The 21,213-nt window shown below is 47.0% G+C and overlaps 2 protein-coding genes across 2 annotated transcripts; one reads left to right on the forward strand and one right to left on the reverse strand.

The window, feature by feature from the left end:
• The first annotated feature begins 10 nt into the window (after positions 1 to 10).
• CFAP68 (cilia and flagella associated protein 68) lies at positions 11 to 8,801 on the forward strand. The gene is made up of 4 exons (XM_054004881.1): positions 11 to 161; positions 5,654 to 5,881; positions 6,573 to 6,639; positions 8,250 to 8,801. The coding sequence occupies exons 2-4, from the start codon at positions 5,657 to 5,659 to the stop codon at positions 8,423 to 8,425; spliced, it is 468 nt and encodes a 155-aa protein (XP_053860856.1). The 5' UTR covers positions 11 to 161; positions 5,654 to 5,656; the 3' UTR covers positions 8,426 to 8,801.
• Positions 8,802 to 12,027: 3,226 nt separating this feature from the next.
• Positions 12,028 to 18,669, reverse strand: CRYAB (crystallin alpha B). Its single transcript, XM_054005830.1, has 3 exons — positions 18,335 to 18,669; positions 13,316 to 13,438; positions 12,028 to 12,378 (listed from the first exon to the last, which is right to left on the reverse strand). The coding sequence occupies exons 1-3, from the start codon at positions 18,530 to 18,532 to the stop codon at positions 12,175 to 12,177; spliced, it is 525 nt and encodes a 174-aa protein (XP_053861805.1). The 5' UTR covers positions 18,533 to 18,669; the 3' UTR covers positions 12,028 to 12,174.
• Between the last annotated feature and the right edge of the window lie 2,544 nt (positions 18,670 to 21,213).

The raw sequence follows: 21,213 nt of genomic DNA on the forward strand, positions 1-21,213 counted from the left end.
TCCGCCTCTCCAAGCGGCCCTCGGTTGTCGCGTCGGGACCCGCGGGCGAGTCCGCGCAGCAAAGCGGAGCCTCCGCTTCCCGGGCGGCGCGTAACGTCCCGCCAGTGACCTCATCGCCGAGGGGCCAGGGGGCGTGGCCTGTGACTTACGGGCGGGTCAGGGTGAGCCCAGAGGAGGGGCCTGTAGTGCAAGTGGGCGTGGCCGGACCTAGGGGCGTGGCCTGGCTCCGCGTGGGCGGGGTTAACTCAGTGGGCGGGGCCTGTAGCCCAAGGTCATGGGGTTGGGCCTAGGAGGTGGGTCCTGGGTGCCAAGTGGGGAGACTGAGCTCAGTGGCAGAGGCCCAGGTTGCAAATGGGAGAGGCCCCAATAATGCAAGGGGGAACGGGGCAGAGATGTGGGAAGGGCTTGTGGCTTAAGTGCAAGGATCTTACTTGGGTGCAATGGGCAAGTGGAGCCTTGTATATGGCAGTGACCCAGTAGCTAATGCTGGCAGCATTGAAGCTCTGTGCTAAAGTTAATATGCCTGGCAGCTGCAGAGTTTCTGACCTTGTGGGGTAGGAGCTCTGTGCCAGGAGAGCAGTCATTCCTGCATGGGCACAGCTCACCTTGCAGTTCATAGGGACTCAGGTGCTTGTGGCTACGGAGTGTTTTCTTTTCTCTACTGCCCTGTTTCTGTTTTGTTTTATTCTTTGTTCATTGTTTTCTTTTCAAAGCAAACAGGGAACTTCAGCACAAAACTCTCCATTAAAGTAATATTGTTAGTGTTACATCTCTAAACAAACCAAATTGTGCTATAGTTCCCTTCCCGTTTTAAGGCTAATTTGGCTATATTGCACATTGGAAATATTTCCTGGTCCCATTTCCCAGGTTCATTGTGTGGCTTTGTGACTGTTCATGCTTGTGGCAGGGTTTATATACCCCATTGACCCCCTGAGTCAGGAGGGGTAGGAGGTAACCCTGCCTATCTATGCTTTGGTCTGTTTTCCACACCCTCTCCAGTAGGCCACACAGTGTGGCCCAATGACCCAGGCTCATCCACTGTTTCTTCCTGGGTGGGGTCACACAGTCTAGCAGCTAGAGCCCTTGGGCAGTATGGCCCAATGGCCAGAGTCCCCTAAGTTTCTTCCCCTAGTGGGTTAATGTGGCCTAGCAGCCAGAGTCACTTCAGTGGGCCCCCAGGACAGGAGAGTAGGATGGCCTGGAAGTCATCCCACAAAGGTGGCAGCCCAGGCCTACCCAACTTAACCCAGCCCCAACCCAGGGCCCTAACAGCTTGCTACAGGTCAGCAGGGAATCTCACCAAAACACACTGCCCTCATTGGGACAGGAGGTACCGCTCCCACACCCCCCAGCCACTTCTTACTTGCTTTCTTGCTGCAGCATCCCCTGTAATATCAGTGTCTCCAGGTTCCTCAGCACCATAGCTCTGCCAGCTTTTATACCTGAGCATGCCCAGCAGCACCTCAGGGGTGGGGCTTTCTCTGCAAGGAGGGAAGGGTTAACCCTCTCATTCCCAATGCGGGGCCGGTCCGCCCCGTCACAGTGCCGTTAAATGTATCCCATAAAACATGGCAATTTATGATTTGCATTTCCAGAATTTTCAGCATTTCAAGTTGTAACCTGAACGTTACACTAACTTGTATTTCGGATTTGGTTAAACAATAGTCCTTAGCCCTGAGGCAGCACATTTCAGCCTCAACACACTGTATAGACACTAACTTTTCAATGTAATAATCATTCTGTAATACAGAAATCACACGCCTGTTTGGCCTTAGGTTAATAGAGTTTTTCTTCATATAGGGCCTAATCCAATGCCCCCTGAAATCAGTGGAAGTCTTTTTACTGATTTCAATGTGCTTTGAAGGTCCACGCTGAGGGGGAGTTAGTTATCTAACTCAAGTGATACATTTTTGAGGATAATCACCATACATGAGGCCTTGTAATGAGTATTGGGTAGTATTCGGGCACTTGGAGGTAGCTACTGAGCTAAGCAATAATTGCTGATCTGGCTGTCCATGTGGGTAGTTTTTATGCACCTGTTTAATTTTTAGTCATTGCTAAGTGTCCAGATGCTCACAAAAATTTTCAGAAAACAAAGTGTTACAAGTGTCTCCCTTCACAGATTCACAGTAACTGGTGACATCAGCCCTAGTTGATGATAAGGACATGAGCTCATAAACATGATCAAATCAGTTTTTCTGGCTGCCTCCCACAGCTCCTGGTCCCTGCTCCTGCTCCATTGGCACAGCCCAGTAAGGTTGCTGCACTCATGTCCACACCAGTGTGCTGAGATTCCTGTGTGGAACTTTTCTCTGAGACCCTTGGATGAACTGCATAGTTAAGAGTGGGACACGGGGTTTGTGATTCCAGAACAGTTGTTTGCCATGGAGCAGAGTCTTATGTCACTGGGCCCATCAGAGTCCACGGAGTCTGAGGTATTTTTTGTACAGGGCTAGTATCCATGTCTCCCTTGGCTCCGGATCCTTTATAGCAGGGGTCGGCAACCTTTCGGAAGTGGTGTGCCGAGTCTTCATTTAATCACTCTGATTTAAGGTTTCGCGTGCCAGTCATACATGTTAACGTTTTTAGAAGGTCTCTTTCTAGAAGTCTATAAATATATAACTAAACTATTGTGTGTAAAGTAAATAAGGTTTTTAAAATGTTTAAGAAGCTTTATTTAAAATTCAATTAAAATGCAGAGCCCCACGGACCGGTGGCCAGGACCCGGGCAGTGTGAGTGCCACTGAAAATCAGCTCGCATGCCGCCTTTGGCACGCGTGCCATAGGTTGCCTACCCCTGCTTTATAGTGTTCTTTTGAAAACATTAGGCTACTTGATTCTGTTCATAGACTTTTCTAGATTCATTTCCGTTTTCCATTCATCATCCACACATTCTTCGAATTCCTTCTCAAAGCTTCCTTCTTCCAAGAACCTCAAATACTAAACCATCTCTGAAAAGTCCAGCCCCAAATCTGTGGGGGGGGACGGGGGGCGTTATCTTAAGCACCCAGGTGAAGATCACTGAAGAATCAGGGCCGAGGTTAGCACCATCCTTTGGGCCTCCTGTTGTGTTCATGAGCTGTCCAGCTATTGGACTGTGTCTTCCTTTATATGTTGTGTGGAGCTGAGTCCCTTTTCAACACCTTACAAATAAATTGTAATAATAATGATTTATTTTCTATGTCCAAAACCTCTTTTCTCTACAAAAGGTCCCAAACCAAAACTCCAGATCCAAACATTGGGATGTTTGAAATCTTCAGCCATGTCCCAAGATTCCTGCTCAGAACAATGTGGATACCATCTGTGTATTTTGCGGTTCTGAGGACACTGTTACTCACTAATTACAAAGACTAGAATTCTCCAGTGTTGGAATTCTGCTGCCTGAATTAGGATCCACTCTCAATCCCCATTCTTATTCACTATCACAATAAAATATCTGGAGACCTCTTCCTGAACTGTAGGGGCAGAGCCCTAGCAGATTCCAGCAGACTGTACCTATAATAATTATAACTATAACTATAATTCCATCTGGGGGAGGAGGGTCTAGCCATATATGATAGTACTTAAAGCTTTCTGTGTGGTTTACACATTATAACAAGAATTGATTTTATGACAGCAACACAGTTACTCTCTGCTATTCTGTTTTGTGTAGCCTTCCAGCTACTATTCATAAGAACGGTCATACTAGGTCAGACCAAAGGTCCATCTAGTCCAGTATCCTGTCTTCTGACAGTGGCCAATGCCAGGTGCCCCAGAGGGAATGAACAGAACAGGTAATCATCAAGTGATCCATCTCCTATTGCCCATTCCCAGCTTCTGACAAACACAATCTAGGGACACCATCCCTGCCATCCTGGCTAATAGCCATTGATGGACCTATCCTCCATGAATTTATCTAGTTCTTTTTTGAATCCTGCTATAGATTTGGCTTCAAAACATCCTCTGGTAAGGAGTTCCATGAATTGACTGTGCATTGTGTGAAGAAATACTTCCTTTTGTTTGTTTTAAACCTGCTGCCTATTAATTTCATTTGGTGGCCCCTAGTTCTTGTGTTATGAGAAGGAGTAAATAACACTTCCTTATTTATTTTCTCCACACCAGTCATGATTTTGTAGACCTCTATCATATCCCCCCTTAGTCATCTCTTTTCTAAGCTGAAAACTCCAAGTCTTATTAATCTCTCCTCATACAGCACCCATTCCATACCCCTAATCATTTTTGTTGCCCTTTTCTAAACCTTTTTCAATTCCAATATATTTTTGTTGAGATGGGGCGACCACATCTGCACGCAGTATTCAAGATGTGGGCATACCGTGGATTTATATAGAGGCAAAATGAAATTTTCTGTCTTATTATCTATCCCTTTCTTAATGATTCCCAACATTTTGTTAGCTTTTTGACTGCCGCTGCACATTGAGTGGATGTTTTCAGAGAACTATCCACAATGACTCCAAGTTCCCTTTCTTGAATAGTAACAGCTAATTTAGAACCCATCATTTTATATGTATAGTTGGGATCATGTTTTCCAATGTGCATTACTTTGCATTTCTCAACATTGAATTTCATCTGCCATTTTGTTGCCCAGTCACCCAGTTTTGAGAGATCCTTTTGTAGCTCTTCGCAGTCTGCCTGGGACTTAACTATCTTGAGTAGTTTTGGATCATCTGCAAATTTTGCCACCTTACTGTTTACCCCCTTTTCCAGATCATTTATGAATATGTTAAATAGAACTGGGCCCAGTACAGACTCCTGGGGGACACCACTATTTACCTCTCTCCATTCTGAAAACTGACCATTTATTTCTACCCTTTGTTTCCTATCTTTTAACCAGATACCAATCCATGAGAGCACCTTCCCTCTTATCTCATGACTGCTTACTTTGCTTAAGAGCCTTTGGTGAGGGACCTTGTCAAAGGCTTTCTGAAAATCTAAATACACTACATCCCCTTGATCCCCCTTAATCATATGCTTGTTGACCCCCCCTCAAAGAATTCTAGTAGATTGGTGAGGCATGATTTCCCTTTACAAAAACCATGCTGACTCTTCCCCAACAAATTAGGTTAATCTATGTGTCTGACAATTTTGTTCTTTACTATAGTTTCAACCAGTTTGTCCAGTACTGAAGTCAGGCTTACCGGCCTGTAATTGCCAGGGTCACCTCTGGAGCCCTTTTTACAAATTGGCATCACATTAGCTATCCTCCAGTCATTAGCTATCCTTCCAGTCAGTGGAAGGAGACTCTGTTAAGAATCACTCGAATAATAACAGTAAAAGACTTCAAATAGGAGGTATGGTCTGAGCAGATGACATGGAGTTTGCAATTCACAAATTCTAATCCCAGCTCAGACAGCTCCCTGTGGCCTTGGGGAAAATGAGGATAATATTATTCTGAGGGGTCTAGTGTAGTTTCTGAAGCTTGATGAAGCTGAAGAGAACTAAGTGTTATTATCTAAGTAAGGAAAGATAAATTACACACACAAAAATTCAAACTGAAGTTTTTGCATCGATAAAATTAAATGGTGCTCTGCTAAGTGAAGGGTTGGGAGCTGCATGCCCAGCTGCCAGGGTGGTGGGGAACGTCTTTCCAGAGCACTATTTTGTCTTTTCAGATATCAGGGACATCCCCAATGTGTTTTTGGGTTTCTGTTCCTAGGTCATGTCCCTATCTTGTTTCTATAACCCTCACCATGGTTCCTTGATACATGCCACCGGACATGCAGAAGTGTGGACGGACTGGAACAGCACTTCCAAGTTTAGCCAGTATGGCTGGAGATGCACTACCAATGAGGATGCTTACTCCAACAAAACCCTTATGGGGAATTGGAACCAGGAGCAGTATGATATCCGGAAAATCGCGCAGCCCAAACCGCTTCCTTCCCAGGTACAAACTTTCTGTTCCTCCTGTCCTTTCTATTGGCCTCTAAAAGTGAAATAGCAGATACCATCAAAAGCCCCAGCCCTACAGCCTCTTTCATTCACTGTATGCCCCACCCTTACTCCATTAGCAGGAGCAAGGACTTGAGAAATTTCCTTTTGCTCTCCAACACCCAACCTCTAATTCATCACTACAAAGGCCGAGTCTTACTCAGCTCTCAATCCTTTGGCCATTCTCAGCTCCATTCACTTTACTTTTACCTGGTTCCTGGTGTTCTTTCCTTTGCTGTTAATGTCCTGCCCCTAGCTAGTGACTCAAGGGCAGAATCTATAAGCCACAAGTTACTGTGCAAATTCTGTTACTCCCTGGCAAAGCCATTCAAGTCAGTTTGTGCCATGGTACGAGCCACTCATAACTCAGCAGTATTTCACAGGCCAGAGCTGTTTCTGCTTTGGACTCATGGTCCTTCCCCTCACCATATCACTGGGCTCCTTGCCATTAATGTTATCAGGTTTCATGTGACACAAACTATAGGCATGTCAGTTCTGCAGTGACCTTACCCAGAGTGTAAAGAGGGATTATGATTTCAGATGCTTTGGTGAGCAGGCTATTCCTTTAACAGATACGCAGTATTTTTTTTTATTAAATGTTTGTTTACTTATATTTTGCTGCACTAAACATGGGCTTTTCCTTTCAGTATGCTCACTACTTTGAATCAGTTTATTCGTCAGATTACAACAAGGAAAGGCATCACGGCTCAAGAAGTAGGTGCATGGAACTGAAGTGTAGTCAGTTTGATCTGTGCAGTAGCTAAAAAGAAGTTTTTAAATGACAATCATATGCTCTGAGAAGAAAAAAGAGTTCCAGCATGTCCATTCCCTACTGAGTCATGCCCCTAGATCTAAATAGGAGCTCATATTTCCAGTCCCTCAGGGTGTGTGGTGTTTGTATTTCAGGTGTTCTCTTTATATTCTTCAGACTAAGAGGCTAACAAAATCCCTATTTGTTGCTCCTGGCTCTCTGCCTTGTCAGTTTTAGACCCTTACAAACATCTACTTTGCAGAAAACAGCTCATCCCTCTATCTATTCAATCTCATTTTCTGGTTGTGTTTGACGGCTACAAAGACATTTCACTCCAGCTAGGGAAATTTTGCTAATCTCTCACCTTACCTGTGACATTGTAGAAGGGACACGAAGAATATTCATATGGGCAGAGCCATGCAAGGAAGTTTCGCACCCTAGGCGAAACTTCCACCTTGCGCCCCCCGCCCCCCAGCCCTGCGGCTGCTCCCCGCCCCCCCATCCTAAGGCCCCCCCCCCCGTGGCCACTCCCCGCCCCTGCCCTGAGGCGCCCTCCCCGCAGCACCTCCTCCCCCGGCCCAAGGAGCCGTGCAGCAGCTCCCCCCGCACACTGAGGCACCCCCCAGCGGCAGCTCCCCACCCCCTGGCCCAAGGATCCGTGCAGCAGCTCTGACCCAGGGGTTCTCCTGGGCTGCCGGCAGCGCGCTGACCTGGGGAACCCCTGGGCTGCCTGCCAGCGGCTTAGACTCCCTCTCCCTCCCAGTGCAGCGACTGCTGTTAAAAAAAAAAAAAAATTGGAGGCGCCACTTTTTGGTGCCCCCAAATCTTGGCGCCCTAGGCAACCGCCTAGTTGGCCTAAATGGTAGCACTGGCCCTGCATATGGGTATAACATTTTAAAGCAGAACATGCTTACAGTATCATCAGATTAAAGCATAATGGATAAAAACACTGACATTATGGGCCAAATTCTCTCTGGGGAGAGAGATGGGAAGGGAACAGAATTTACAAGAACAGATCAAACTACTACTCCATCTAGTCTGGACTCCCTGATTCCTACCTGTCTCAGAGCACACCTGGCCTTTCCATTCCAGTACCCAACCTCCTGCCCTGCCAAACCAGACCATGGCTCTGTCTAGTCATGTATCGCATCTTTGTCCATGGCCAATACCTGATTCTTCAGAGCAAGATGTAAAAGCTCCATAATGCACCTGTAAACCTGGCAATGTTTCCAGAACTGTTGAGTGGATTGTTTGGCTTTCTGGACCTAGGATGGGATAGCACTTAGGTGCTTTCAAAATCCTATGCTATGGGACCCTAGCACCTTAGACAGGATCTTTCCAATGTGTTCTTCTAATAAAGTAACATGTCCAGGATTTATGATAAAACCCTGGACAGTGCCAACTGGCTGAGAGTGCATAGAATCCCTTCAACCCGTGTTCAGCTTCCCTATAGGCTGGTAGAGGTTTGGTCTGCCCCTGGGTTTGTTCTTCAGGTTGTCTCAGCTGTTCTCCTGACAATAGCCTTCTTGTTGTTTTGCCTTTAACTCCTCAGTTTTCTCCTTTCTGCTCTCAGGATTTAAACGAGAACCTCATTGGTTTCCTGGACACCAGCCTGAGCTGGAACCCCCTCCGCTCAAACCGACTGCACGGTCCTGCTACATGATAGATTACGGACCTCCTCAAGGCAGAACTCCCCTCATTTGTGAAATGCTGGGGAAAGAACAGGAGGGGGTGCAGCAAAAGCAATAGGAGCAGAGAGAGGCTGTTAACCTCAGCCATGTGATTAGAATGACTCCAACCTGTCTGCTGCTAAGGGGCCATCCTTCAAGTTGTAAAACATTTCTGATATTAAAACACAGGGCATCAGAGTGACAAGTAAATGCTTTCTGAGGCTTATGCCCTACGGTTTGTCGCTCCATATGTTATTTCTGCCTTCTGGTATTTTAATTTTTACCTTGTACAGAGGACTCTGACATTTCCTTTTGTTGACCGAGTGTGGCTTGACGTGGCATGGTACCAAGACAAATAGTCCTGAGAGTGTTTTAAAGATGTAACCGGGTTTCATCAGCAAGTGGCTGCTTATAAGTGTGACCAGTTATTTTTCCATAAAATCTGATTAATTTAATTTTAATTTTATTTCTGTCATTTTAAGACCCTAGGGAATGGCACATTTGGCATCAAAATCTGTCACTTCTGAAATGTTTCGTGTGTCTAGTGAGGCGAAGATAATGAACTATCTGAGAAAATGAAGTTTAGGCTCTAATAGAAATGTCACCACTCATACATCACAGGACAGAGCTGCATGTGGCAATTCTCTCCACTCCCTTCTGTGCTAGAGTTACAGACAAAACCGGATCAATGCTACCACTGGTTTCCCTTTGTCAGCATCCCTCGGGGTTGAGCTGCTGGTGACAACTGAGTAAAACTCTGTAGCATTTTGTATCACTCTACAATCAGCTGAACATTTTATACATCAGCTGCTATTTATTGTTTGAAGGGCACTGGCTGCATCGTTTCAGCATGATGTGATTTGTACTGTGAGAGCAGGACATTTTTCTCTGCTGTTGCTGTAACTGAGTTTACAGCAGCTTTGCAACTGTAACCTGTGTCTGCCCTGAATTAGTTGCAGCTTTTGGACATTTCCTCACAACATGGGCCATTCTAGAGATTTCAGATACAATTTTCCTCCCTTAAGTGTCATCTAATGCCCATAACTAGAGTGGGTTTAGGCTGTCCTGGAGTTTTCAAACCAATTAAATTAATTTCCCCCAGAGCAACTTTTCTGATGCTTGTAAGACACATTCAGCAGGAATCTGGGATTTGTAGAGCTTTGATCCAGACAGAAATATTGAGGAAAAATGGATCGTGCAACCAGGTGGTAGCAAAATATGTCTGCATAAAAAGCAAAACCAGTGTTGCGAAGTGTTCCTTAGTGCCTCAGGCTGGGGGAGACTGGTTTCATGAAGTCTTACCAAGCTTTTCTATACTAGCAGTGACACCACATCTAAGACCCTAACATTCAAAGACAAAACCACAAGATGCTTATTTATGTTTTATTTGTTAGCAAATGAGCTTGTTCTCTTTCCTTAGCATAAATAAATAAGTATGGCCAGTCAGTACAGCATACGCTGCTTGCATCCAATGGAAAGGTTTTCCTGGATGGAAAAGCCTGATTCATAGATTCATAGATTATAGGACTGGAAGGGACCTCGAGAGGTCATCGAGTCCAGTCCCCTGCCCGCATGGCAGGACCAAATACTGCCTAGACCATCCCTAATAGACATTTATCTAACCTACTCTTAAATATCTCCAGAGACGGAGATTCCACAACCTCCCTAGGCAATTCGTTCCAGTGTTTAACCACCCTGACAGTTAGGAACTTTTTCCTAATGTCCAATCTAGACCTCCCTTGCTGCAGTTTAAACCCATTGTTTCTGGTTCTATCCTTAGAGGCTAAGGTGAACAAGTTCTCTCCCTCCTCCTTATGACACCCTTTTATATACCTGAAAACTGCTATCATGTCCCCTCTCAGTCTTCTCTTTTCCAAACTAAACAAACCCAATTCTTTCAGCCTTCCTTCATAGGTCATGTTCTCAAGACCTTTAATCATTCTTGTTGCTCTTCTTTGGACCCTTTCCAGTTTCTCCACATCTTTTTTAAAATGCGGCGCCCAGAACTGGACACAATACTCCAGCTGAGGCCTAACCAGAGCAGAGTAGAGCGGAAGAATGACTTCTCGTGTCTTGCTCACAACACACCTGTTAATGCATCCCAGAATCATGTTTGCTTTTTTTGCAACAGCATCACACTGTTGACTCATATTTAGCTTGTGGTCCACTATAACCCCTAGATCCCTTTCTGCCGTACTCCTTCCTAGACAGTCTTTTCCCATTCTGTATGTGTGAAATTGATTTTTCCTTCCTAAGTGGAGCACTTTGCATTTGTCTTTGTTAAACTTCATCCTGTTTAACTCAGACCATTTCTCCAATTTGTCCAGATCATTTTGAATTATGACCCTGTCCTCCAAAGTAGTTGCAATCCCTCCCAGTTTGGTATCATCCGCAAACTTAATAAGCGTACTTTCTATGCCAATATCTAAGTCGTTGATGAAGATATTGAACAGAGCCGGTCCCAAAACAGACCCCTGCGGTACCCCACTCGTTACGCCTTTCCAGCAGGATTGGGAACCATTAATAACAACTCTCTGAGTACGGTTATCCAGCCAGTTATGCACCCACCTTATAGTAGCCCCATCTAATTTGTATTTGCCTAGTTTAGCGATAAGAATATCATGCGAGACCGTATCAAATGCCTTACTACGTGGAGATAAGGAACCAGCAGCAAAAGCAAAATCTCTGATGTTCTCTGAGCCCACACAAGCTCCACCAGATCCTTGAGCCTCCCATTCCTCCATTATCAGCCTGCAGGAAAGAGGCTGGTGGGGTATATTTAGCTTCAAACTAAACTCCTGCCCTCTCTGAAACTTGCAGCTTGCAGAGTCCTCTGGAGGTAGCTCTCTTCTCAGCTTCCCACTACCCATGTGCCTCACCGAGGGAGAGAATGGGAGCCTGGGGCTAACGTCAGAGGTTCAATCTCCTAGCCTGTGGCCAACACACACTAGAGAAGCTACTGAGGAGCCCGGAGAGAGATTTTGCTTTTGCTGCTGGTTCCTTATCTCCATGCTCAGTAGAAGGAGGATTCACTTTCGTCCCAGTAAGCACAGCAATCCCTTGGGCCTGGCCTAGAGCAGGGAGCTGATGCAGTTGTGTATAATGCAGATCTGTGTCCAGTCCCCCCCCCCACCAATACCACTGTGCCAGTCATATTTGTGAGCATCTAATACAGCATCTTGCCATTTCCAGCTCTCCGGGTTTATTATGCAGGGATCAAGTCCTGCAATCCTTACTCAGTCACAACTCCCACTCAAGTCAAAGGTGCAGTAAACACCAAGTAAGGGCTGAGCAAACATCAAATAAAATCTTCAGGATTTGGCACCAGTGGTATATGAAGACATTTTAGAGCTGGCTTAGTTATGGGGAACACGTGGTTATGGGGGGCTATCGGGCAGTCTGTCTAAATCAGGCTATGTATGCTTCTTCCTACAGACTGGACACTAATAGTATCTTAGATTGTAAGCTGTTTGGGGCAGGGACCATCTTTTTGGTTCTATGTTTCTACAGCGCCTAGAACAGTGGGATTCTAGTGCATGACTGAGGCTTCTAGACATTACCACAGTACAAATAATAAGTAATTGCATGCATATATTCCAGATGCACAATCTTACCAAGCTTTTCTATACTAGCAGTGACACCACATCTAAGACCCTAATATTCAAAGACAAAACCACAAGATGCTTATTTATGTTTTATTTGTTAGCAAATGAGCTTGTTCTCTTTCCTTAGCATAAATAAATAAGTATGGCCAGTCAGTACAGCATACGCTGCTTGCATCCAATGGAAAGGTTTTCCTGGATGGAAACGTCGGTTTCAAACAGCTTCCTACTTCCTCTGGGCCCCTGCGATGGCAGATTTCTCCTCGCGGGTGATGGGAATGGTGCGCTCGGGAACATCGGTTTGTTTCCTTGGTCCATTCACTGTCAGGACTCCATCCGAAGACAGGGATGAGGTGATGGATAGAGGATCCACATCCGCTGGGATCCTGTATTTCCTGTTGAACTCCCTGGCCACGGAGCCATGCTCATCCTTATCGAAAGGGAAGGAAAAGAACAGCCCTGGTTTGATGTGCCAGCTTGATTCCAACTAACAACGTCCCCCCTGAGCTGAGGTCAAGTTTGGGACGCTCTCGCCCAAAAGGAAAACGTTTCAGAAAGTTTGGAGCATCCCTGTCTGGAGAGACCTTGGCAAAGCGGCAGGGCTAAACTGAATTCAGACACTGCACTGTGTTGTCCAGGCTTAAACTGGTAGCAGGCTTGAGAACCCTACAAACTTCATTTCATGGTGGGGCTTGTGCTTCCTAATCTCATTTAATCAGATGGCCTTTATTAGTTCTACTGTAATCTCCTAAAACATTCCAGGTAGAGCAATGGTCGGTACCACCCCCCAGCCATTCCCCAGGGTCTCAGCATACATTACGGTGCACAGATTCCTAATTGTCTGATCTCCAGTACAGCACTCTATTGCTCCTTTGCTCCTGGGAAGTTTTGATTTCACCCTCCTCCCAGCTGTCACATGGGTATTAAGGACACTCAGGTAACCAAGAGCAAAATTCGACTCTTTGAGTTGAGTGTACAAGCTGCTGTTATGGGGCTTTGCCAGAGTAACATATCATGAATATTAACAATACAGTTAGAGTCTGATACTCATTTGGTTTAATTATTTAAAGTTCTTTTAATTGTTAACTGATTCAATGTTAGTTAGTTCAATAATGTCCAAACTCGGGCTTTCCCATCCCTGCGCTCCTGGCCCCTTCCCAACAAGAGAGAGGCTCAGAAATGCTCATTTTATGAATGGTTTTCCACAGCAATAACCTCTGCCCCGCTACTGCCCAGGGTCAAATGATTAATGAAAATGAACAGAAATTATTTCAGAGTAGCAGGCAACAAGGTGGTTTTGCCATCTCATTAGATCCTTGCTTAACAGGAGCAGGGGCAGTTCAGACTTTACCACAGGGTGGATATACCTGGCGTTCCTCGTGTTTCCCATGGACCTCGATCACATCCCCCAACACCTTGACTTTTAGGTCCTCAGGAGAGAAATGCTTCACGTCGACATTTACGGAAAACTTGTCCTTCTCCAGTCGCATCTGCAAACCAAGGGGCTGGTTAGAGAAAAGCAATTCCAATGCTGGCTGTGGGTGTCAGTCACCCTGCATCCAAGCAGGTCAACGGAAAAGTGCCTATGAATTTTAATGACGTAGGACCAAGCTCTAGATTGGGAGGCCAACATGCCCTGCCCCTCAAGGGCTGACTAAGGCAGCAGCAGTCTGTCTAACTTGCCCCTTTGTTTCAGTTTTAGATCCCAGTCATGCCAGGTTGTCTCTGTCTACCTAGGTTTTTTTTTTACTGCTGCCCATCACAGTATTATCTGAGTGCCTATGCCTTCTTGTCTTGACTAGCGGAGGATAAATACTTCCTTGTGGTGTGTTAAAGGGGCACACTATAACTGAACTTTTAGAAATCGATCAATAAATTTGCATGTGACCAGTTCTTATTATTATTTGTTTGTAATTTCTTTTACAGAATTATTTGGGGCTTTCTGCTCCCCTTATTGATATTTACAGGGGTCTTGTCAGCACTGGAGACGACGACTGTGCACTTGACTCCATCTTGTGTATAGTCAGTTAACATTTTCCCCTGTACAGTCAAAGTCTTGACTAATTAATGTGTCATTGCCAAATTTTGCCACCTAAGCACTCATCCACCCATTTCTAGATCACCGATAAATACATTAAACAGGATTTGTCCTAGTATGAAATGCTGAGACACCCTCTGCTAATCTTTTGCCTTCTTAATTTCCTTTACCAGGTATAGTAAGTGCTGCATTCTATTGGATGCTCTAGGGTTGATGTCCCATTTCTGAAGTGTACCTGTTTGACTTGAATAACCTCTTGGACCATGCCATTTAGCCAAACTGTTTTCCTTCTTGCCTTCCTGGTTAATTCATTTTTCTTTTGCTGAGGGAGGTACATGCCTTCTGAGATTGTTATGCGATGCTTCATTAGCCTCCATGCTGACTCTAAGCAGTTCAGTTTCCTCACTTTTGACTTGGGGGGTCTCTGCTTCCTCAATTGTTTGGGTTTCCCTTCCTAAAATGTAGTTCCATCCAGAGTGCTGAACCTAATTACACTGAGCTCTCTACACTTCGGTGCCAGGCAACACACAGAAGTTGGTTCAACAGGTAACTAGGTCTGAGCCACTAAGTCAAGAAAATTAAGAGAAAAAAATATTTCCCTCAATATCTTTCAGTTAGAGTAATCCTAGATGTTAGTTGTACCCCGGGTCTGATGCAAAGTCCAGTTAAGTCGGAAGATGACCTATGTCTTCAATGGGCTTTGGATGAGCCCTAAAATAGACACAAACTTTCCAGCCAGCAATGGGACTTTCAAGAGGACAGTGGCCCTTTAAGACTCTGTTAGTCACTAGTTCTTCAGACTGTCCCTGCATTTTTCTTCCTTTACTGCTCTCAATGCCCTTGAAAACTTCAGACACTCAGGGCCTGTTCTGCCACGTAACTTCAGCAGAGCGACTCCTGGTTTACACCAGGCTGAGAGAAGAATCAGGCCTGTTGTTTACTAACTCTCCAGTGTGTTTCAACTAGGGCATTGCTATCAAAGCAGCTGTTTTTTGGCCTCCCACTCCTAACTGCAAAGCCCGGAGGGATGAATGGGCACTTGTCATGCAGCAATTCAGAGCTGGAGCTGAAGGACGTTTACATAGGAATTGCTGCGTGGAGGCGGGATGTTTGTGCGGGCCCCAGGCAATGTGAACTTGGGGCTCTGCCAGCTTCTTTAGTGATTTGTCTGTGAAATTCCCTGGGAGGAAAGAGACTTAGACAAAGGCTTGAGAACTAAGGGAACTAGTGCTTAACAAATGACAGGGGGAACCCATGGAAGATGGAATGGGGGAAAAGGCAGAGGGGATATTGAGGGTCAGGGAATAGGCAGTTTTGTGGGAAGAATTTCCCTGTCTCTTCTCTTACAAATTAACTAAAAAGATTCTATGCATAGTTCTCCTTCGTGTTCTACTGGAGGAACTCCTAGCGCTTCTCTGAGACGATCAGAGAGGAAGATGCCAAGTGCTGGTGGGAACTGAGGGTCTGGTGGTTCATCATTCTTCACGGCTCCTTTGCATCAGCTAGGCTGCCGCAAAGGGGTTGTAATGTAAGACAGGCAGAAGCTGCCTCTACTACACAATACCCCTGGCAAAAGGAGCTGTTATGCCCAGGCTCTGCCAGCTCTGTGCCATCCCTGCAGCAGCCCCCAGTGCAGGGGGAGTTCTGGTGGTGGAGGGGTGTAGGTCAGCGTGTTCTGACCTCCCAGGGATTTTGAACCTCCCCATATGGGGCTTTTAAGCAAGGGCACAACTTGGACTGTCCCAGCCTGCATCGGTGGTCAGCAGCGCCTGAGTAAGGAAGGCACGCACTGTCTCCCCTGGTATGTATCCATGCAGGGATGAATCTGACCTCAGGTGCAGGAAGCCAATGGTCAGAGAGGGGAAATCAGCAGTAGATATGCCCACTGTGCTGCTGGAGCTAGCCAGATCCCATTCTCAATAGACTTCCCAGGAGTCTCTCCAGGTCCTAGTCAGACAACAGCAGGGATTGTGCCACCATCGTTTGCAATAAAGGCAAAGCCGGTTCGTCCCATTGGTTTGATTCCTCTGAGAACTTTCCCTCTAATTATTGGCCTGTGTTGTTGTACCAGGTGCCAAGTAAGAAGGCATTTGCCCCAGGGGGATATGATGCCTGAACTAAATACAAATGGGGCAAACTTGTTTCTAAAGTCCCACTGGGATCTCTGCATTTACTACTGTCCGAGTGGTGCTAGGTACAACCAGCCATCCACTGACACTGTTCTTGGAGCAGATTGGGCCAACAGTGACATATTCTGGGGTGCTGGAGTCACACTGATCTCCTGAGAGGCTACGGAGAGTTGTTCTTTACTAAGGTTTTCCCTACAGCACCTGTTCCTGGATGAAGGCATTCTTCACATTCGGGCAGGGCTCATTAGAAACATGCGAGCCGAAGACGCACTGGAGCAGGGAAGCGTGGGAGGACTGTTTTCTAGCTCAACCTTGAGACTGAGAGGAAGATGATCCTCCAGGTGCAGGGGAATTATTTACAAGGTTGGGATGGGGGGAGGGAGGTTCCTTTTGCACCTTTCTTAAAATGCAGTTCTACTCTGCAAAGTGAGTCTGTGCAACTTGGCCCTTGTTATCCAGCACATCTGCCCCACATGCATCCACATCTGATTGTCTTAGGAACAGTTTTTAGGACTATCCTGCTTTTAACACCTGTTAGCCCTACAAGGTCAGCACACCCCTGGGAAAGGGAGCCAGAGAGTCTGTTACTATTTATTTCTAGTGTGGTAGCATATAGCAGTCTCAGTCATGAACTAGGATCCTAGTGTGCTAGGTGCTGTACAAACACAGGGTTCCTGCAGCATCACCAGAATTATCTGAGCTAAGTCTCAGTTGCAAGGCTCTCCATTACACAAGGCAGAGTTTGGCCCACAGAATCTTTGATTGAGGATTATGCATGAGCCCAGCATGACTCTCAGATCTCAGACTTTGCTGGGCCAGCAGTTACAATTTACACATTTTTCCTTGTACACTGGGCAATTTTTCTCCATAGATATCGAAAGATGAAGGACATGGAGCCAGTCCATCAAGCCAGCCTACAGTCATTTTGCAGAGCAGAACCCCAGTCTGCTCGTCCTTCTGGACTAGATTCTGCTAGAAACCTGCTCATACTCAGTTCCCTGCAGATAGGGGCGACGATCTGCTCTCTTCTGTTCAACTAATTAACCCTTTGTGCAGATAGCAGAGACTCTATGGCTTGGCCAATGCCATTCCCAGTCTGATTGTTCACAATTCAGACGCTTCTCAAATGCCTGGCAACCCACAGGTCTCCTAACCTGTGTGAGGAAAGTGAAATCACAGGCACTGCTGTACGGTATCATGTCACTCCTAAGCCTGAGAGTCAGGCACTAAACTCTCGGGGGACAGGGATACAGGTTTGGAAGTGAGCTCAGCACCTGCACCCCCTATGCCAGTGAAACTCAGGAGCTGAATTCAGGCTCGAAAAAGGAGTATTCATGCATTAGCGCCTCCTGCTGGGCACTTCACAGAGCAGCATTGTTATGGTTATAGAGGGGGTGCAGATCTCACCTTCCTAGCCAGCATTAAAACACAAGAGTGAAACAGGGCCCAAGAATGAGGCAGTGGAGTGAGCAGGAGCATCTAGTCCAGCTTGGCAATCAGGCCAGGGAGACTCATGAATCAAGAGGATGCCTGGAGACCCTCAACATCCGTAAGAGAGAAATCTCTACTTCTCCCGTGTGATTCAACAGAAGTGAAGCCCAAGCAGAGAAATGGGAGATGCAGATAAGGAATTGTGCCATGTAGCAATGGCTGAAAACTGTGAAAGGAAAGAGGAAGTGTGATCAGGATGGAACAGCAGGGGATGGGGAGTCACAACTCCGGGGTTCTATTCCTTTCTCCCAGAGGGAGTGTGGTGTAACAGTAAGGTAAGTGAATTGGGAGTTCAGGGCTCCTATGTTCTGTTCTCTGCCCTGCTGTGAAATTTCAGGCAAATCACTTTGCCCTCTGTCCCATGGCTATCATAACACTTACCCACCTCACAGGGGGAATGTGATGCTTAATTAATTGACATTAGTGAAGCTTTTTAAGGTGCTTGATTCACAGATGCAACTGAGGCACGATAAGTATTATTATTTCACAAAGGGTTTTGCACTGGTATAATGCCAGACAGTGCCTGCAGGGCTGAATCTTGCCTGACACAGGGAGCAGGGACACAAGGATGGCACCTTCAGGTGCTCCCTCCCCCAGGTTTTTTTCTAATAGCAATCTATGAGCAGCTTTCCAGGGGTTCCCTGGGGAGGCAGGCCGGGCTCTCGGCTCCAGACCCAGCCAGAGGCATGCGCAGCAGACAACAAAGCATGTGAAGAGAGAAAAGTTACCTCTGAGAATCCTGTCTCTAGCCAGCTGGGTGTCCTTAGGAAGGGGGATCTCAGCAGGAAAGGGCTGAGAGCGCCCGAGGTAGGGAACAGCTCAGACTCTGAGAGATGCTCTCCGAAGCTCTGGTCAAAGATACGTGTTGGTGTCAAGAAGGAAAACAGGGGTCTGCGGATCAAGGGATGGTGAATGGCGATATCCATCTGTGTTTATCTGGGAGAAGAGTAAGAATTTAGGTGCAGCAGAGTTCTTCAAGGACTGGTGTGCCAGGGCTTTTTATACCCACTGCCGTCCAGGCCTCGCCTCCCCCCGCTGAACTCTCTGGAAGGGTGATGTCAGGAGTTTTATTATCCCAGCTCTCCGTCTGCTCCATTCAGTAGCGGCCAGTCAATTATCTAGGGGATTTGAAAGCTCTGCTAAGGAGGAGGGGAAAAAAAAATCTAATGGGTCAGCAAGAATCAGTGCTGCCCAGCCCCACACCCCCACGCACTGTTTATCTGTAGAGTCCCCAGGCTTCGCTGATGTTCCCAGCTGCTTCAGATGCCAGGAGGATCAATGCAGCTCCTATCTTTGGCTCACACAGAAAGTGACAAGGGCCCGTTGTCTTCCTCGTGTTTGGAATCTGGTTCCTGAAGTTACACATGAGCCTAGAGATGGCTCTGACGATCCTTACAGAAGAGCAGCTGCAGGCCTGCTTTAGTCACAGGACTTACAGCCAGAAAAATGCTGGTAGATCACGCTGTCCGTCCCAACCTCCCGCACAGCTGGTATGGATCTGTCTGTCCTGACCCCTCCAGCCTGTACAGGTCTTCCCATCCTGACCCCCTCACATGCCACCTGGTGCATGTCTGTCCATCCTGACCCCCCCTCCTTCCCTCCCAGCTGGTTCGGGTCTGTCCGTCCTGACCCCCCTCCCTCCTTCCCAGCTGGTGTGGGTCTGTCCATCCTGACCCCCCTCCCTCCCAGCTGGTGCGGGTCTGTCCATCCTGACCCCCCTCCCTCCCAGCTGGTGCGGGTCTGTCCATCCTGACCCCCCTCCCTCCCAGCTGGTGTGGGTCTGTCCATCCTGACCCCCCTCTCTCCCAGCTGGTGTGGGTCTGTCCATCCTGACCCCGCTCTCTCCCACTGTCTCATGTATTAATGGGTATCCAATTTTTAGCTCTGTCTCTATTTTGCAAACCAGGAATAAAAGTAAGGTTTGAATCTACAACATTGATCATCCTCTCAGCAGTTTTTACTAACTGGCTCTTCCCTTCTTTCTCTCACCCCATGGAGGGGAGGGAGGGGTACATCGGGACACAAGCAAGACACCCACAGGGTGGACGGGCAGTCAGCAGGGCAAAGTGTATGTGTGAAGCTTCAACAGCTGCTGCTCTGTGCCTGTTCTAAGGGAGAACAGAGGATCTCAGCCCCCTGTGTATGTCAGTCCAGCACCTTTGTCTTTTCCCCAACGCTAAAGCCACTTGAATGGAGATTTAGAGAAAGGTGAGAGCTCAGCACAGTCTAGGTGTGACTTCAGACTCACATACATAAATGGCACCACCTATATTGTGAGAGCCTTTAAAATGCACCACCATGCTCCCCAGACATGCAAGCTATGCATCTATCTATCGATCTATCGATCGATCTAAGGGCTCCAAAGAGCTGACAATCTAAGGAACGCTTATTGGATGAAAGGCGCTGTAGGGGAGCATGTTATTATTCCTAATAGTGATAAGCCATCTTCACAGACAGGCTCCAGAAGACACTCCTCCTGCAATCTCTCTGCTTCCCCGGGGGAGATGGAATCTCATGAGTTTTAGCCAGGAGCAGCTATCAAGAGCACAGTGGAGGGAAGACCAATGGCACATCCAAGGGCCCTGCTCTTCCCTCTCTTCCTTCTTTGTGTTAGTGACTCCATGGTGTGCATGCAGCTCCTTGGGATGGATGTTGGGAATTAATGTGTAGCACCTAAAGAAACTCCCACAGTGAGACCCGGCTATGGCACAGCTATGTGCCATCCAGCCAGCAGAGCCACTGTGCCCAGAAGCACTGAGTCCCAAAGGAACAAGGAGAAATGCTGCCTGGGCCTTGGGCTGACGCAGGAGCCTTTCTCCTGTGCAGAGCTGTGCTCTGATCCTGCTTAGTTCACAAGTGAAGAGAAGGTGGAATGGAACCTTCCAGAGCGGGAACATCACAGAGAGCGACAAGAGTGAGAACTGAGCCCTGCCACTGCCTCCCTATGGATCTGCTGCTGCCCCTCAAGCCTGACCTACAGAAGCCCTTGATGTGCCAGTCCTGAGCAAATCACCAGTTACCTTGTCCTGTGCACGTGTTTCTGCTGGTACCGCACCCAGGTTTACATCCAAACTTCCTGGTGCATTACCCCTGCCCATCCCTGAGCTGAGCCCTATTTGTATTCCTAGTGCTGCTAGGAATAAAAAGTGACTCATATAAGCCATTGGGTTAAATTTAACACTGAGTGAGTCTGATTACTAAGACTAATCGAGGAACATGCAGTGATGGGACGAGTGCAGCCGCCTGTCATCTCGCCAGCTGCCGCCGAGCGTGACATCAATGCTGTATTTCTGGTTTCTATCCTTTCTGTTTGGGTGCCACACTTGTTCCTTCCTCTTCCCCTTCTTTCAATGGATGTGGCTAATGTATGCATGCAGGTACCTCCCCCAAGGCACTACTGGGAACTTCCTCCTGACAGTGCCCTGCCTCTGGTCTGCACACTTGTGCTCTGATGGGTTGGCCACCAGACGTTTCCCCAGAGACACTCGGATCTCCCTCGGTAAATCCCAAGGGAAGAGTGTCCTTCTGTTACAACTGAAAGGGTTCTGCTGGGTGAGCTGGGGGCTCTCCAACACACCTCATGTAGGAATGGACAGGTAGAGCCCTA

The sequence above is a fragment of the Malaclemys terrapin genome, chromosome 15 (genome assembly GCF_027887155.1).
Source record: "Malaclemys terrapin pileata isolate rMalTer1 chromosome 15, rMalTer1.hap1, whole genome shotgun sequence".
Classification (NCBI taxonomy): Eukaryota; Metazoa; Chordata; order Testudines; family Emydidae; genus Malaclemys; species Malaclemys terrapin.

What these genes read in the sequence shown, in the direction of transcription:
- CFAP68 (XM_054004881.1), top strand. Translation starts at nt 5,657, where the DNA reads ATGTCCCTATCTTGTTTCTATAACCCTCACCATGGTTCCTTGATACAT. An exon ending in CCAAACCGCTTCCTTCCCAG is followed by an intron (nt 5,882 to 6,572) that starts GTACAAACTTTC and finishes TTTTCCTTTCAG; the next exon opens with TATGCTCACTACTTTGAATC. An exon ending in AAGGCATCACGGCTCAAGAA is followed by an intron (nt 6,640 to 8,249) that starts GTAGGTGCATGG and finishes TTCTGCTCTCAG; the next exon opens with GATTTAAACGAGAACCTCAT.
- CRYAB (XM_054005830.1), bottom strand. Translation starts at nt 18,532, where the DNA reads ATGGATATCGCCATTCACCATCCCTTGATCCGCAGACCCCTGTTTTCC. An exon ending in TAGAGACAGGATTCTCAGAG is followed by an intron (nt 13,439 to 18,334) that starts GTAACTTTTCTC and finishes CTTGGTTTGCAG; the next exon opens with ATGCGACTGGAGAAGGACAA. An exon ending in GGAAACACGAGGAACGCCAG is followed by an intron (nt 12,379 to 13,315) that starts GTATATCCACCC and finishes CCTTTCGATAAG; the next exon opens with GATGAGCATGGCTCCGTGGC.